Below are 15,634 nucleotides of genomic sequence, written 5' to 3' on the forward strand. Positions count from 1 at the left end.
AAGAGAGAACAGTGTGTCAAGCTGAATCAGACAGATGAGTTAGAGGCTGAGAGTACTGCATTAATCCACCCGCCCTCCCCTCACACACACATAACACACACACCCCTCCCGCCTGCGGGGATATATTGCACACACACACACACACACACACACACACACACACACACACACACACACACAGTTACAGTGGATGAGTGACCACATGGATGGTCATTAAAACCAGACCCCTGCGGAGCCCCTCTATCTCAAACATAAGCACCACACACATATATTAAGACACACACACACACGCCCGTCTACTATATTTGTCTCAGACCTGACACTGACAGACACCTCTCAGTCTCTTATTAGACAGTGAAACAATGTAGTTTTATTTAAAAATACACTGTGAGATTCCGAGAGAACTGTAAAATTTGAGCTCCATGAATTACAAGGCACCCGCAGACACCCTCTCCTGTGTGTGTGAGTGTGAGTGTAAGTGTAAGTGTGAGTGTGAGTGTGAGTGTGAGTGTGTGTGTGTGTGTGCGTGACCACCACTGTAGTTATACATTGATCATGTCTCTGTAGACTACCACAGTAGACTAACAGAGACGGGATGTATATATGTGTGTGTGTGCGTGACCACCACTGTAGTTATACATTGATCATGTCTCTGTAGACTACCACAGTAGACTAACAGAGACGGGATGTATATAGTTTATGCATAAAGCTGCAGAGAGATTTAACAAAATGTACAAAACACCACAGCCAACCCCTGCTGCCTGCTTATACTTGTACCTCGTTTTATGGTGCCAACATTCCAATATGCTGCTCCAAATTAATCCTGATGTCTATTCCATGCTCAACATCATAATCATCATCAGCCAGGTCGTAAATCATTCCCTGGAAGTAGTACGTTAGCGGGCGGGAACATCCCGTACCTTGTATTTAAATCTACAAAATAATGAATGATACAAGCAGTCTAAAGAAAGAGTGGGCTGCTGGCTGCCTGTGGAAACAAGTCTTAGTTTACATGACAGGCCTGTCTAACTACCTAAATATAGTCTTCTGGGTTATCCCTACAGTGGAGCCACTGAGACCTTGTTACTTCATATTATTTACGTGTCTATGCTTACACTCTCTCTCTGTCTCTCTGTCTCTTTCTCTGTCTCTCTCTCTCCATCTCTCTCTCTCCGTCTCTCAATCTCTCTCTCTTTCAGCTACTCTCTCTGACTGACTGCCTCTCGCTAAGCCTCTCTTTTCATTTTTTTCCTTCGTACTTTCTCGCTCCTGAGCCTTTCACCCTCAATTTCATCCTCCCTCCGTCCGTCCATCTCTCCCTCCCTCCCACTCCCTTCCTCCAGATCACTGCCCATACAGTAGGCATTAAAGCAACTAGGTAAAAATACTTTGAAGGACAACTTAAAATGTTTTGGGGGGTATCTGTACTTGACTATTTAAATATTTTACTACTTTTACTTTTAACTTCACTACATTCCTAAAGAAAATATGTCATTTTTTACTCTCATACATTTTCCCTGAAACTCCAAAATACTTACATTTAAAATGCTTAGCAGGAAAACACATTTTTTATAATTCACACACTTATCAAGATAACACGTGGTCATTCCTACTGCCTCTGATCTGGCGGACTCACTAAACACAAATGCTTTGTTTGTTATTTGTTGTAGTGTCCCCCTGGCTATCCGTACATATCAAAAACAAGAAAATATTGCCATCTGGTTTGCTTAACACTGTATAAGGAATTTGAAAGGATTTATAGCATTTACTTCTACTTTAGCTAATTAAGTATATTGAAGCATAGTCTTTTACTTTTACTAAAATAGTATTTTACTGGGTGACTTTTGACTTCAACTTGAGTAAATGTATCTTAAAAGAACCTTTACTTTTACTTAAGCATGACATTTTTAAGCCTTGAGACAATTGAGACATGAATTGTATGTGTGCCATTCAGAGGGTGAATGGGTGAAATATATAAGAGCCTTTGAACGGGTATAGTTGTAGGTGACAGGCGCACTGGTTTAAATGTGTCAAGAACTGCAACGCTGCTGGGTTTTTCACACTCAACAGTTTCCCATGTGTATCAAGAATGGTCCACCACCCAAAGGAGTCAACATGAGCCAGTATGCCTGTGGAACGCTTGTCGAGTCCATGCCCCAACAAATTGAGGCTGTTCTGACGGTAAAAGTGGATGCAACTCAATATTAGGAAGGTATTCCTAATGTTTTGTACACCGTGTATACAGTATATCCAATCTACAGTGTATTTGGAAAGTATTCAGACCCATTGACTTTTTCCACATTTTGTTACATTATAGCCATATTCTAAAATGTATTAAATACAACATTTCCTCATCAATCTACACACAATACCCCATAATGACAAAGCAAAATCATAAATAGCTTATTTACATAACAATACAGACCCTTTATATGAGACTCGAAATTGAGCTCAGCTGCATCCTGTTTCCATTGATCCTCCTTGAGATGTTTCTACAACTTGATTGGATTCCACCTGTGGTAAATTCAATTGATTGGTCATGATTTGGAAAGGCACACAGCTGTCTATGTAAGGTCCCACAGTTGACAGTGTATGTCAGAAAAAACCAAGCCATGAGATTCAAGGAATTGTCAGTAGAGCTCAGAGATAGGATTGTGACGAGGCACAATGGGGAAGGGTACCAAAACATTTCTGCAGCATTGAAGGTCCCCAGAACACAAGATGCAAGAAGTTTGGAACCACCAAGACTCTTCCTAGAGCTGGCCGCCCGGCCAAACTGAGCAATCAGGGGAGAAGGGCTTTGGTCAGGGAGGTGACCAAGCACCCTATGGTCACTCTGACAGAGCTCCTCTTGGTTCCTCTGGGGAGATGGTAGACCATTCCAGAAGGACAACCATTTCTGCAGCACTTCACCAAATCAGGCCTTTATGGCAGGGTGGCCAAATGGAAGCCACTCCTCAGTAAAAGGCACATGACAGCCCACTTGGAGTTTGCCAAAAGGCACCTAAAGGACTCTCAGACCATGAGAAACAAGATTCTCTGGTCTGATGAAAGTCTTTGGCCTGAATGCCAAGCATCACTCTGGAGGGAACTTGGCACCATCCTTACAGTGAAGCATGGTGGTGGCAGCATCATACTGTGGTGATGTTTTTCAGCGGCAGGGACTGGGAGACTAGTCAGGATCAAGGGAAAGATGAACGTAGCAAAGTCCCGAGAGATCCTTCACGAAAACCTGCTCCAGAGCCCTCGGGACTTCAGACTGGACCGAAGGTTCGCCTTCCAACAGGACAACGACCCAAAGCACACAGCCAAGACAACGCAGGAGTGGCTTCGGGACAAGTCTCTGAATGTCCCAGCCAGAGCCCGGACTTGAACCCGATCAAACATCTCTGGAGAGAACTGAAAATAGCTGTGCAGTGATGCTCCCCATCCAACCTGACAGAGCTTGGGAGAGAATAATGGGAGAATTTCCACAAATAAAGTTGTGCCAAGCTTGTAGCATCATACCCATGAAAAGTCAAGGCTGTAATCACTGCCGATGAATGATGAATGGAGCAAAGTACAGAGAGATCCTTAATGAAAACCTGCTCCAGAGTGCTCAGGACCTCAGACTGGGGCGAAGTTTCACCTTCCAACAGGGCAACGACCCTAAGCGCACAGCCAAGACAACGCAGGAGCGGCTTCGGGACAAGTCTCTGAATGTCCTCGAATGGCCCAGCCAGAACCCAATCAAACATCTCTGGAGAGACCTGAAAATAGCTGTGCAGTAAAGCTCCGTATCCAACCTGACAAAGTTTGGGAGGATCTGCAGAGAAGAATGTGAGGAACTCCCCAAATACAGGTGTGCCAAGTTTGTAGCGTCATAACCAAGAAGTCTCAAGGCTGTAATCGCTACCAAAGGTGCTTCAACAAAGTACTGAGTAAAGGGTCTAAATAATTATGTAAACATTTGCTAAAATGTTTTTTAAAAACATTTTTTTGCTTTGTCATTATCAGGTATTGTGTGTAGATACAATTTAATCAATTTTAGAAAAAGGCGTTACAAAGCAAAAATTGTTTTTTTAAAACATTTTAGCAAATTTTTACATTTACTCAGAACTTTATTGAAGCACATTTGGCAGCGATTACAGCCTTGAGACTTCTTGGGTATGATGCTGCTAAAATAACAATAATGAGGATATTTACAGGGTGCCTAGTCAATGTGCGGTGGTACAGGTTAGTCGAGGTAATTGAGGTAATATGTACATGTAGGTAGAGGTAAAGTGATTATGCATGCATAGATAATACACAGCGAGTAGCAACAGCATTAAAAATCGTGGTGGGGGGGTCAATGCAAATAGTCTGGGTAGTCATTTGATTGTATGTTTTGTTTGATAAAGTTCATATTTATATAAAAAAAATCTCAGTATACATTGGCGCGTTACGTTCTCTAGTTCCAAAAACATCCGGTGATATTGCAGAGAGCCACATCATTTTACAGAAATACTCATTATAAATGTCGATTAAAATACAATTGTTAGACATGGAAATATAGTTATACCTCTCCTTAATGCAAACTCTGTGTCAGAGTTCAAAAAAACTTTACGGAAAAAGCAAACCATGCAATAATCTGAGACGGCACTCAGAATATTTTTTTTTATCCGCCATGTTGGAGTCAACAGAAATCATAAATATCATTATAAATATTCCCTTACCTTTGATGATCTTCATCAGAATGCACTCCCAGATTCCAAGAACACAGGATGATATGTTACTATCCTTTGTGCCAGCACTTCCAAGAGTTAATGAACAGTGAGCCTGGTGAAATTTGGGGAGCGCATCGTCAGTAGTGTACCTTTGGTTCCTAGGGTGTTTCGGCCTTTCACACTATACACCCTCCCCAAAGGCAGCCAGCGACAGGGTGATCAATCCTATTCTTGCGTCCCATTCCCAATTAGTCATAGGAGTTGCCTTGTTGTTGATAGCCAACATCCCAAATAACATTATAAATATTCCTTTACCTTTGATGATCTTCATCATAATGCACTCCCAGGAATCCTAGTTCCACAATAAATGTTTGTTTTGTTCGATAATGTCCATTATTTATGTCCAAGTAGCTACTTTTGTTAGGGTGTTTAGTACACAAATCCAAACGCTTGTGCAAGTCCAGCCGAACGTCGGACAAAAACTTCAAAAAGTTATATTACAGGTCTTAGAAACATTTCAAACTAAGTATAGAATCAATCTTTAGGATGTTGTTGTCATAAAGCTTCAATAACGTTCCAACCGGAGAATTCCATTGTCTGTAGAAAAGCAATGGAACGCAGGTCGCTATCATGTGAAATGCGCGTGACCAGGACCTGGCTCTCTGCCAGACCACTGACTCAAACAGCTCGCATCCAGCCCCACATCACAGTAGAAGCCTCATTAAAGTTTCTAAAGACGGTTGACATCTAGTGGAAGCCTCAGGAAGTGCAACATAATCAACATCCCGCTGTGTATTCAATAGGGACTGGGTTGAAAATCGACCAACCTCAGATTTCCCACTTCCTGTTTTGATTTCTTCTCAGGTTTTTGCCTGCCATATGAGTTCTGTTATACTCGGCAGGGGGGGGGGGGGGGGGCAGGGTAACCCAAAGGTTGCAAGTTCAAACCCCCGAGCTGACAAGGTACAAATCTGTCGTTCTGCCCCTGAACAGGCAGTTAACCCACTGTTCCTAGGCCGTCATTGAAAATAAGAATTTGTTCTTAACTGACTTGCCTAGTTAAATAAAGGTAAAATAAAAATAAAATAAAAAATACTCACGGACATTCAAAAAGTTTTAGAAACTTCAGAGTGTTTTATATCCAATACTAATAATAATGTGCATATATTAGCAACTGGGACTGAGGAACAGGCCATTTACTCTGGGCACCTTTCATCCAAACTACTCAATAATGCCCCTGCAGCCATAAGAATTTGAGGAGCCTTTCGACCTAGACTTGGTGCTCCGGTACCGCTTGCGGTGTGGTAGCAGAAATAACAGATTATGACTAGGGTGGCTAGACTCTTTGACAATTCTTTGGGCCTTCCTCTGACACTGCCTGGTATAGAGGTCCTGGAAGGCAGGAAGCTTGGCTCCAGTGATGTACTGGGCCGTAAGCACTACCCTCTGTAGGGCCTTGAGGTTGGAGGCCAAGCAGTTGCCATACCAGGCAGTGATGCAACCCGTCAGGATGCTCTCAATGGTGCAGTGTTACGTTCCCCAGTTTATGTGTTGTAGTTGGTGTATTTGCATGTGTTTGTATTTGCATGTGTTTATTTCAGGAAATGGCTTCCTGAAATCCCTCAAGCAGCTGATTGGTCGACTCCATGGCTAATTGGAGAGCTGACCCCGCCCCCTCGTCAAGACGCAGCTGTCTCCAGTTACACATTCATTCTGAAGCTATATAAAAGCCAGTGTTCTGTTCAGGAGAGATTGATTGCTGGGGATCATTGCTGGGAGGTCATTGCAGAGAGATTGAATGTGATAGAGAATCATTGCTGAGAGAGGAGGCTGATGGCTGTGGATAATTTACTATGTTAGTTGTTGGTAGCAGTTGGTATGTTCTGTGAGTTTGTTGCTCAGATAGAGCTTATTTGATGTCCTTTGTTTCTTAGTTTGTTTGAGAAATTATTTGTTCTCCTGTTTCATTTGTTCACAGGGGGGAAGGGGAAGGCACCTAGGGAGTGCTTAGGCAAGAGGCCCGCAGGCATACATATACCCATAGCATATTCACTGTCTAGGCACACTAGGTAAGACCTGGGCGGACCACCCCTGTATTTTGGTTAGGGCACCAGGTGGTGCTAAATTAGGTAAGTATTAGTTAGGCAGGTAAGATAGGAGAGGGGGCTTTGAGATTTACTTTCTTTGCTTTGGTTCCGTCCAGCCCCTTTTCCCCATATTACCGTGTAAAGGAATAAAGTCCTTGTAAACGGTACCACATTCTGCCTGTTGTCATCCTTACTCACGCCTACAGTCCATACCTCTTTCACTTCACGGAGAGTTTAGTTGTAGCAGGGTGTTGCGTTCCCTCTTCATAGAGGCGTGCGTAAAATGCAGCTGCAGAACTTTTTGATGATATGAGGACCCATGCCAAATCTTTTCAGTCTCCTGAGGGGGAATAGGCATTGTCGTGCCCCCTTCACCATTGTCTTGGTGTGTTTGGACCATGATATTTTGTTGGTGATGTGGACACCAAGGAACTTGAAGCTCCACTGCAGGCCTGTCGATGAGAATGGAGGCGTGCTCGGCGCTCCTTTTCTTGTAGTCCACAATCATCTCCTTTGTCATGATCACATTGAGGGAGAGGTTGTTGTCCTGGCACCACACTGCCAGGTCTCTGACCTCCTCCCTATGGGCTGTCTCATCGTTGTCGGTGATCAGGCCTAGCACCTTTTTTGTCGTCGGCAAACTTAATGATGGTGTGGAGTCGTACTTGGCCACGCAGTCATGGGTGAACAGGGAGTACAGTAGGGGACTAAGCACGCACCCCTGAGGGGCCCCAGTGTTGAGTATCAGCGTGGCAGATCTGTTGTTGCCCACCCTTACCACCTGGGGCCGGACCGTCAGGAAGTCCAGTTGCAGAGGGAGGTGTTTAGTCCCAGGGTCCAAATTCTTGTTAATCTAACTGCACTGTCCAATTTACAGTAGCTATTACAGTGAAATAACACCATGCTATTGTTTGAGGAGAGTGCACAGTTATGAACTTGAAAATGTATTAATAAACCAATTAGGCACATTTGGACAGTCTTGACACTACATTTTGAACAGGGATGCAATGGTTCATTGGATCAGTCTAACACTTTGCACATACACTGCTGCCATCTAGTTGCCAAAATCTAAATTGCACCTGGGTTGGAATAATACATTATGGCCTTTCTCTTGAATTTCAAAGATTGCATGTTTTTTCATTGTATTATCTTTTACTCTATCTACTCTGTTATATTCTCCTACATTAGTTTCACATTTCCACAAACTTCATAGTGTTTCCTTTCAAATGGTATCAAGAATATGCATATCCGGCATCCCAGTAGCAGTCTAAGGCACTGCATCGCACTGCTAGCTGTGCCACTAGAGATTCTGGGTTCGAGTCCAGGCCCTGTCGCAGCCGGCGGCGACCGGGAGACCGATGGTGCGGCGCACAATTGGTCCAGCGTCGTCCGGGTTAGGTGAGGGTTTGGTCGGCGGTGATGTCCTTGTTCCATCGCGCACTAGCGACTCCTGTGGCGGGCCGGGCACAGTGCATGCTGACACGGTCGCCAGGTGTACAGTGTTCCCTCTGACACATTGGTGCGGCTGGATTCTGTTAAGTGGGCATTGTGTCAAGAAGCAGTGCGGCTTGGTTGGGTTGTGTTTTGGAGGACGCACGGCTCTCGACCTTCGCCTCTCCCGAGTCCGTACGGGAGTTGCAGCGATGAGACAAGACTGTAACTACCAATTGGATACCACAAAATTGGGGAGAAAAAGTGGGTAAAAAAAGAACATGCATTTCCTTGCTTCAGTTAGATTTGGGTATGTCATTTTAGGCAAAAACATTTTTAAAAGGGGCGGATCCTTAATTAATTAAAGGTCTTACTCTGCTATGGAGAGCAAAATCACACAGTCGTCCGCAATAGCTGGTGCTCTCATGCATGCTAATAGTAATAGTTTAGTTTGCAACGTAATAGTTTGCAAGCACTGCCACATCCAACGAGCATCAGAGCCGGTGTAGTAGGATTCAATCTTAGTCCTGTATTGACGCTTTGCCTGTTTGATGGTTCATCAGAAGGCATAGCGGGATTTCTTATAATCGTCCGGGTTAGAGTCCCACTCTCTGAAAGCGGCAGCTCTACCCTTTAGCTCAGTTCAGATGTAGCGTATAATCCATGGCTGCACAGTGCCTTGCGAAAGTATTCGGCCCCCTTGAACTTTGCGACCTTTTGCCACATTTCAGGCTTCAAACATAAAGATATAAAACTGTATTTTTTTGTGAAGAATCAACAACAAGTGGGACACAATCATGAAGTGGAACGACATTTATTGGATATTTCAAACTTTTTTAACAAATCAAAAACTGAAAAATTGGGCGTGCAAATCTCCGTCCCAGTCTCAGGTCTTTTGCAGACTCCAAAATGTCTAAAGCCTGCTTTTGCTTTGTCATTATGGGGTATTGTGTGTAGATTGATGAAAATAAAATAAAAATCCATTTTAGGATGAGGCTGTAACGTAACAAAATGTGGACAAAGTCAAGGGGTCTGAATACTTTCCGAATGCACTGTATTTATTCCAACACTCTTTAATTGGCTCCCAAGTGGCGTAGCGTCTAAGGCACTATATCTCAGTGCAAGAGGTGTCACTACAGACACCCAACCGGCCGTGATTTGGAGTCGGTGCACGACAGACAGACAGACAGACGCAGAGGGGCTCAAGCTGCTGCAGAGGGAGAGAGAGTTTTTGGGCAGTCTCATCCTCCTAACTTAATAAAATAAAAAATATTTAACTAGGCAAGTCAGTTAAGAACAAATTCTTAGACTTGGACGACACTGGGCCAATTGTGCACGGCCCTATGGAACTCCCAATCACGGCCGGTTGTGAAACAGCCTGGAATCGAACCAGGGTCTGTAGTGACGCCTCTTGCACTGAGATGTAGTGCCTTAGACAACTTCGCCAGATGATGCTCTTCAACAAGCTAGATAGCCTCCTATGTTGGTGTAGTGGACAGGGGTCCATTTGTAAAGCCAGACTGAGACTGGGCCTTCCTCCTCCATGTTGTCTGATTGATTCCAGTGAGCCACCGGTGGTGCGGTAGTGTAAATAGAATTGAACTCACCATGATGTAGTGTCTCTGCATCTCTGTCTTCTCACTGGCCAGCTTCTCACACTCCAGTTTCAGGCTGCAGAGGCAAGACAAAAACATGCACACAAACATACATGCAACCATGCACGCGCACGCACACACGACAGAAAACACAGACACACAACCAAACACACACACAGGTCAACAAACTGATCAAGTGCAGGACATACACTATGGCCAACCGTATTGGTCTACTCTGCAGCCCCACCTGAATCTCTCCTTCTTGTCAAAGCTGAAAAGAGGTTATGGATCTAGATCGATCAGACAGTGAGACCGATGAGTCTCAGGCTGCAGTGGGAGAACAATGTTAGTTTCAGCACACTGTTCACAGAGCTGTGACCGAGAGAGATATGGCCATGAGTACTCAGCTCATGCTGTGAGGCTGGGCTCCCAGCACCAAGGTCACTGCAGGTCAACTCTACTCAGACTATCTCTCTGATGAAACACACCATCACTCTGCTATGATATGGAGTATAGACCCATATCACCACACCCTGCCACCCTGGTGTTTGTACTGTCCTGTCAACTCCTATGCATGACAAAGACATAGAAGTTGGCAAAACAGCACAAACAGATCTGGGACCAGGCTAACACCCTGCCACTGTGTCATTAAGACTGAGACGGATAAGGTTAGAATCTGTACCTGCATATGGTATGACTGTGCTATAACAACCATATAGTTCACTGCACCTGTCCTTGGCTTACACATACACATACAATACAATTACGGCTGATGTCTAATGTAGCCTGTGTAATAATTCCCAGACTAATAAGTAGAGCAGCAGCAGTGTTTCCCAGGGGGCTCTCTCAGTCCTTTGGAGAGAGGAGGAGGGACTGTTATCCCCTGAGGTACCTTAATTGGTAGAATTCATATAGGACACAATCCTCCGTCTCCTATCTTCAGACACACGGATACATGGGAAGCACAGACTTTTACTACAATCGTGTATTGATGTTTATGAGAAACTTGTATGAAGATTTGAGTTACATGTGTAGACCTCAAGTTAGGATTGTGGCTATAGAGTCTATGTAGGCCTGCATGGGTTAAGATGGAGGGTGGTGTGTACAGTGGGGCAAAAAAGTATTTAGTCAGCAACCAATTGTGCAAGTTCTCCCACTTAAAAAGATGAGAGAGGCCTGTAATTTTCATCATAGGTACACTTCAACTATGACAGACAAAATGAGGGGAAAAAATCCAGAAAATCACATTGTAGGATTTTTTATGAATTTATTTGCAAATTATGGTGGAAAATAAGTATTTGGTCAATAACAAAAGATTCTCAATACTTTGTTATATACCCTTTGTTGGCAATGACAGAGGTCAAACGTTTTCTGTAAGTCTTCACAAGGTTTTCACACACTGTTGCTGGTATTTTGGCCCATTCCTCCATGCAGATCTCCTCTAGAGCAGTGATGTTTTGTGGCTGTTGCTGGGCAACACAGACTTTCAACTCCCTCCAAAGATGTTCTATGGGGTTGAGATCTGGAGACTGGCTAGGCCACTCCAGGACCTTGAAATGCTTCTTACGAAGCCACTCCTTCGTTGCCCAGGCGGTGTGTTTGGGATCATTGTCATGCTGAAAGACATCTTCAATGCCCTTGCTGATGGAAGGAGGTTTTCACTCAAAATCTTACGATACATGGCCCCATTCATTCTTTCCTTTACACGGATCAGTCATCCTGGTCCCTTTGCAGAAAAACAGTCCCAAAGCATGATGTTTCCACCCCCATGCTTCACAGTAGGTATGGTGTTCTTTGGATGCAATTCAGCATTCTTTGTCCTCCAAACACGACGAGTTGAGTTTTTACCAAAAAGTTCTATTTTGGTTTCATCTGACCATATGACATTCTCCCAATCTTCTTCTGGATCATCCAAATGCTCTCTAGCAAACTTCAGACGGGCCTGGACATGTACTGGCTTAAGCAGAGGGCACGTCTGGCACTGCAGGATTTGAGTCCCTGGCGGCGTAGTGTGTTACTGATGGTAGGCTTTGTTACTTTGGTCCCAGCTCTCTGCAGGTCATTCACTAGGTCCCCCCGTGTGGTTCTGGGATTTTTGCTCACCGTTCTTGTGATCATTTTGACCCCACGGAGTGAGATCTTGCGTGGAGCCCCAGATCGAGGGAGATTATCAGTGGTCTTGTATGTCTTCCATTTCCTAATAATTGCTCCCACAGTTGATTTCTTCAAACCAAGCTGCTTACCTATTGCAGATTCAGTCTTCCCAGCCTGGTATAGGTCTACAATTTTGTTTCTGGTGTCCTTTGACAGCTCTTTGATCTTGACCATAGTGGAGTTTGGAGTTTGACTGTTTGTGTGTGGACAGGTGTCTTTTATACTGATAACAAGTTCAAACAGGTGCCATTAATACAGGTAACGAGTGGAGGACAGAGGAGCCTCTTAAAGAAGAAGTTACAGGTCTGTGAGAGCCAGAAATCTTGCTTGTTTGTAGGTGACCAAATACTTATTTTCGACCATAATTTGCAAATAAATTCATTAAAAATCATACAATGTGATTTTCTGGATTTTTAGTTGAAGTGGGAACACTTGCACAATTGGTGGCTGACTAAATACTTTTTTGCCCCACTGTATATCCTATCTGTAATGGAGTCTATGGATGGAGGCTAGTGAGTGAGTATACAGCACCTGTGGTACTGAGCCTGGAGGAACTGGAACTCCTCCTTGATGCGGTCCAGGGTCTCCAGGACTGTGAACTTGAAAGACTGGCCAGGCTGAATAGGGACCTGGGGGAGAGAAAAGAAAGGAGAGGAAAGAAGAAGGGAGAGTAAGGTCACTTCAACACACACCATAAAAAACACTGCCCTTGCTCTCTTCATCTCTCACTCCACCCCCCTCTCTTTCACAAACACTCGCTCTCCTGGCACCCTCTTCTCCTCTCCTCTGTCATCTTCCTCTCTCTCTCTCGCTCTTAATGACTCCGTCTCACTCCTCCTCTCACACAACATTAGCATCCCTCTCTCCTCTTCTCTCCTCTCCTCTCTCCTCTGCCAGGATGCTCTTGGATAATGTATTCCTGCCTACAAAGCACTGAGGAAGGGAAAGCGTCAAATGAATAACTTATGGTGAATCACAACCATTAAAATGGCACTGTCTTTCACCTGCTAAAAGCAAAGAATCTCAACAAACACCTCCCAGGAGAACCCTGCTTCCCCCAAGAGCCTGTCTGAAGCACTTTGGGTGTTGTTCCACTCGCTGTGTAGTTGGGGAAACACAAACACATCAAGGATGTTGTTGTTTTAGATGCAAAGGAAAAAAACATGGATGATAGTGGAGTTTCCAGGGGTTTGGAGAAGGGATTGTGGTGATATGAATCTGAGTGACAAGGTCCATTGGGGGTTATTGTGACCTGGTATTTATAGCTGAGGGGTTGGAACTGTCATGAGGGAGGGACATACTACTGACACACATGCATGCATACATGGAAATTTGGTCTGATGAGTCCAAATTTGAGATTTTTGGTTCCACACCTCTGTATGTATGTGAACGGATGATCTCCGCATGAGGGGTTCCCACCGTGAAGCATAGAGGAGGAGGTGCGATGGTGTGGGGGCACTTTGCTGGTGACACTGTCTGTGATTTATTTCGAATTCAAGGCACACTTAACCAGCATGACTTCCATAGCATTCTGCAGCAATACGCCATGCCATCTGGTTTGCGCTTAGTGGGACGATCATTTGTTTTTCAACAGGAAAATGACTCAACACACCTCCAGGCTGTGTAAGGGCTATTTGACCAAGAAGGAGAGATGGAGTGCTGCATCAGATGATCTGGCCTCCACAACCACCCAACCTCAACCCAATTGAGATAGTTTGGGATGAGTTGCGCCACAGAGTGAAGGAAAAGCAGCCAACAAGTGCTCAGCATATGTGGGAACTCCTTTAAGACTGTTGGAAAAGCATTCCAGGTGAAGCTGGTTGAGAGAATGCCAAGAGTGTGCAAAGCTGTCATCAAGGCAAAGGGTGGCTACTTTGAAGATTGTCAAATAAAAAATATATTTTGATTTGTTTAACACTTTTTTGGTTACTACGTGATTCCATATGTGTTATTTCATAGTTGTGATGTCTTCACTATTATTCTACAATGTAGAAAATAGTAAAAATAAAGAAAAACCCTTGAATGAGTAGGTGTGTCTTAACCCTTGACTGGTACTGTGTATATATGCACACATACACAGCAAGCCCTTGGACTAAATGGGGCTGCACACAACAAGCCTGGGACAATGCCAGACACACACACACACAAACACACACACAGAACTGATGTTAGGCAGACGATGAGTGCCACTGCTCAGTGTTATTTAACCACATGCTCCAGGTCAGTGGCGTAGGCTGCTAACCTCACACTCCCGACCTCACTTTAGTCTGCACCACTCTGTCATCTCTCTCTCCCTCCTCTCATTCTCTCACTCCATCTCTCTTTCTCACCACACCCACCCCTGAGAGCCAATACCAGACCTCTCCCCTTTGCCTTCCTCAGCTCTACCTCTTTCCTCCCCCTTTCTTTCCTCTCTTCCCACACCATAGGATGCGCGTCCCGGTCGTCCAGAGGCTAGCTAGGCTAGGTGGCTAAAATATTGGCGGTTTCAGTAGGAGCTTAATTAGTCTAGACAAGGAAAATTCAATTACATTTCAATTAGGCTAACGGTGGAGGTCAGACACTGTGGGCTTTTCAGTAATTAAGCTGCGGGCTGAGCAGCTAGCCTAGTGCTGTGGCTGGGTGTCGGCTGGCTGGACAGACAGGCTTAACTCAGTACACAACCCCTAAGGGGGAGGGGGAAGAGGCGGCTGCCGACGAATCCCCACTGACCTTGATTCACATCACACTGGTCTGACAAACACACGCAGGGGCGGGAGATAGAGAAGAGATGGCATATCTTCCTACTGCACTCTAACAAACCATCTGACTAGACACTGGACCACCACAAACTACAGTCCAGACTGACTACTGTCCATTTTACATAAGCCCTCACTCACAATAACACATTCCTCAAAGTGAGTCAGGTTTTCTGTATGGTTCAGATTGTGGTTGACTCAGACAGAGAGAGACATGACTATAGACCCAGCGTGGTCTGTTCTCAGAGCTCAGGGCCCTCCATGACTGGTCCTAGATGAGCCTTGAGTTTGGGGTTTGGCCTGGCATATGACAGATGGCAGCTCAGACAGAGGGGGGGGGGGGGGGGGTCGCCAACACACAGCCAGGGGAATACTAGACTCCTAAAAGGGTTTTTCAGCTGTTCCCAATGACAGAACCCTTTGAAAAACCCTTATTGGTTCGAGGTAAAACCACTTCCACAGAGTAGAACCCCAATCTGTTTATCTAAGAGTGTTTGGCCCTGGTGGTGTCAGACAGCATGGGGGATCCCGAAAACTCAAACTGATCTGGTTAATCTAGGAGAGGAGGGAAGGGAGGGAGTGGGAAAACAGACAGACCAGCTATGTGGGACAACAGCAGTCAATCACAATTTAGAGGATCCAGAGCAGAGCTGGAGCAGGGCGAGCCGAAAATTAAGAAGGATTATCTATGGGTGTGTGTGTGGGGGGAGGGGAGGGGGGGGGGGGACTGGGCCAGGAGATCACATAACAGTACAGAGCCAGCAGCCGGGCCACAGCCCTCCTTCCCCCTCATCTGTCTATCAATCACTGGGGGAAACATTCAATTTAGGCTGGTGTTTCTGCGCTGGCAGCCGCAGCATGGGAGGTAGGGAAACCGATGCGGGTCTGGGACTGATCAGGACTGCAGAGCTTCTCTCTGCTCTATGGCACACTTTCTGTTCTGC

General features: G+C 44.9%; 1 protein-coding gene across 5 annotated transcripts in view; it reads right to left on the reverse strand.

The window, feature by feature from the left end:
- The window catches only part of LOC115108336 (transducin-like enhancer protein 4), a 103,880-nt gene that overhangs the window by 68,177 nt on the left and 20,069 nt on the right, over positions 1 to 15,634 (reverse strand). For all 5 annotated transcript variants that reach the window (XR_010460928.1, XM_065009019.1, XM_065009020.1 and 2 more), the window contains exons 2-3: positions 12,484 to 12,581; positions 9,811 to 9,874 (exon numbers count right to left, since the gene is read on the reverse strand). Coding sequence is in view for 4 of the 5 variants with exons in the window: in XM_065009019.1 (XP_064865091.1) it covers positions 9,811 to 9,874; positions 12,484 to 12,581 (162 nt within the window). In the remaining variant the exon portion in view is untranslated. The remainder of the gene's footprint in view (positions 1 to 9,810; positions 9,875 to 12,483; positions 12,582 to 15,634) is intronic.

The sequence above is a fragment of the Oncorhynchus nerka genome, linkage group LG24 (genome assembly GCF_034236695.1).
Source record: "Oncorhynchus nerka isolate Pitt River linkage group LG24, Oner_Uvic_2.0, whole genome shotgun sequence".
Taxonomy (NCBI): Eukaryota; Metazoa; Chordata; class Actinopteri; order Salmoniformes; family Salmonidae; genus Oncorhynchus; species Oncorhynchus nerka.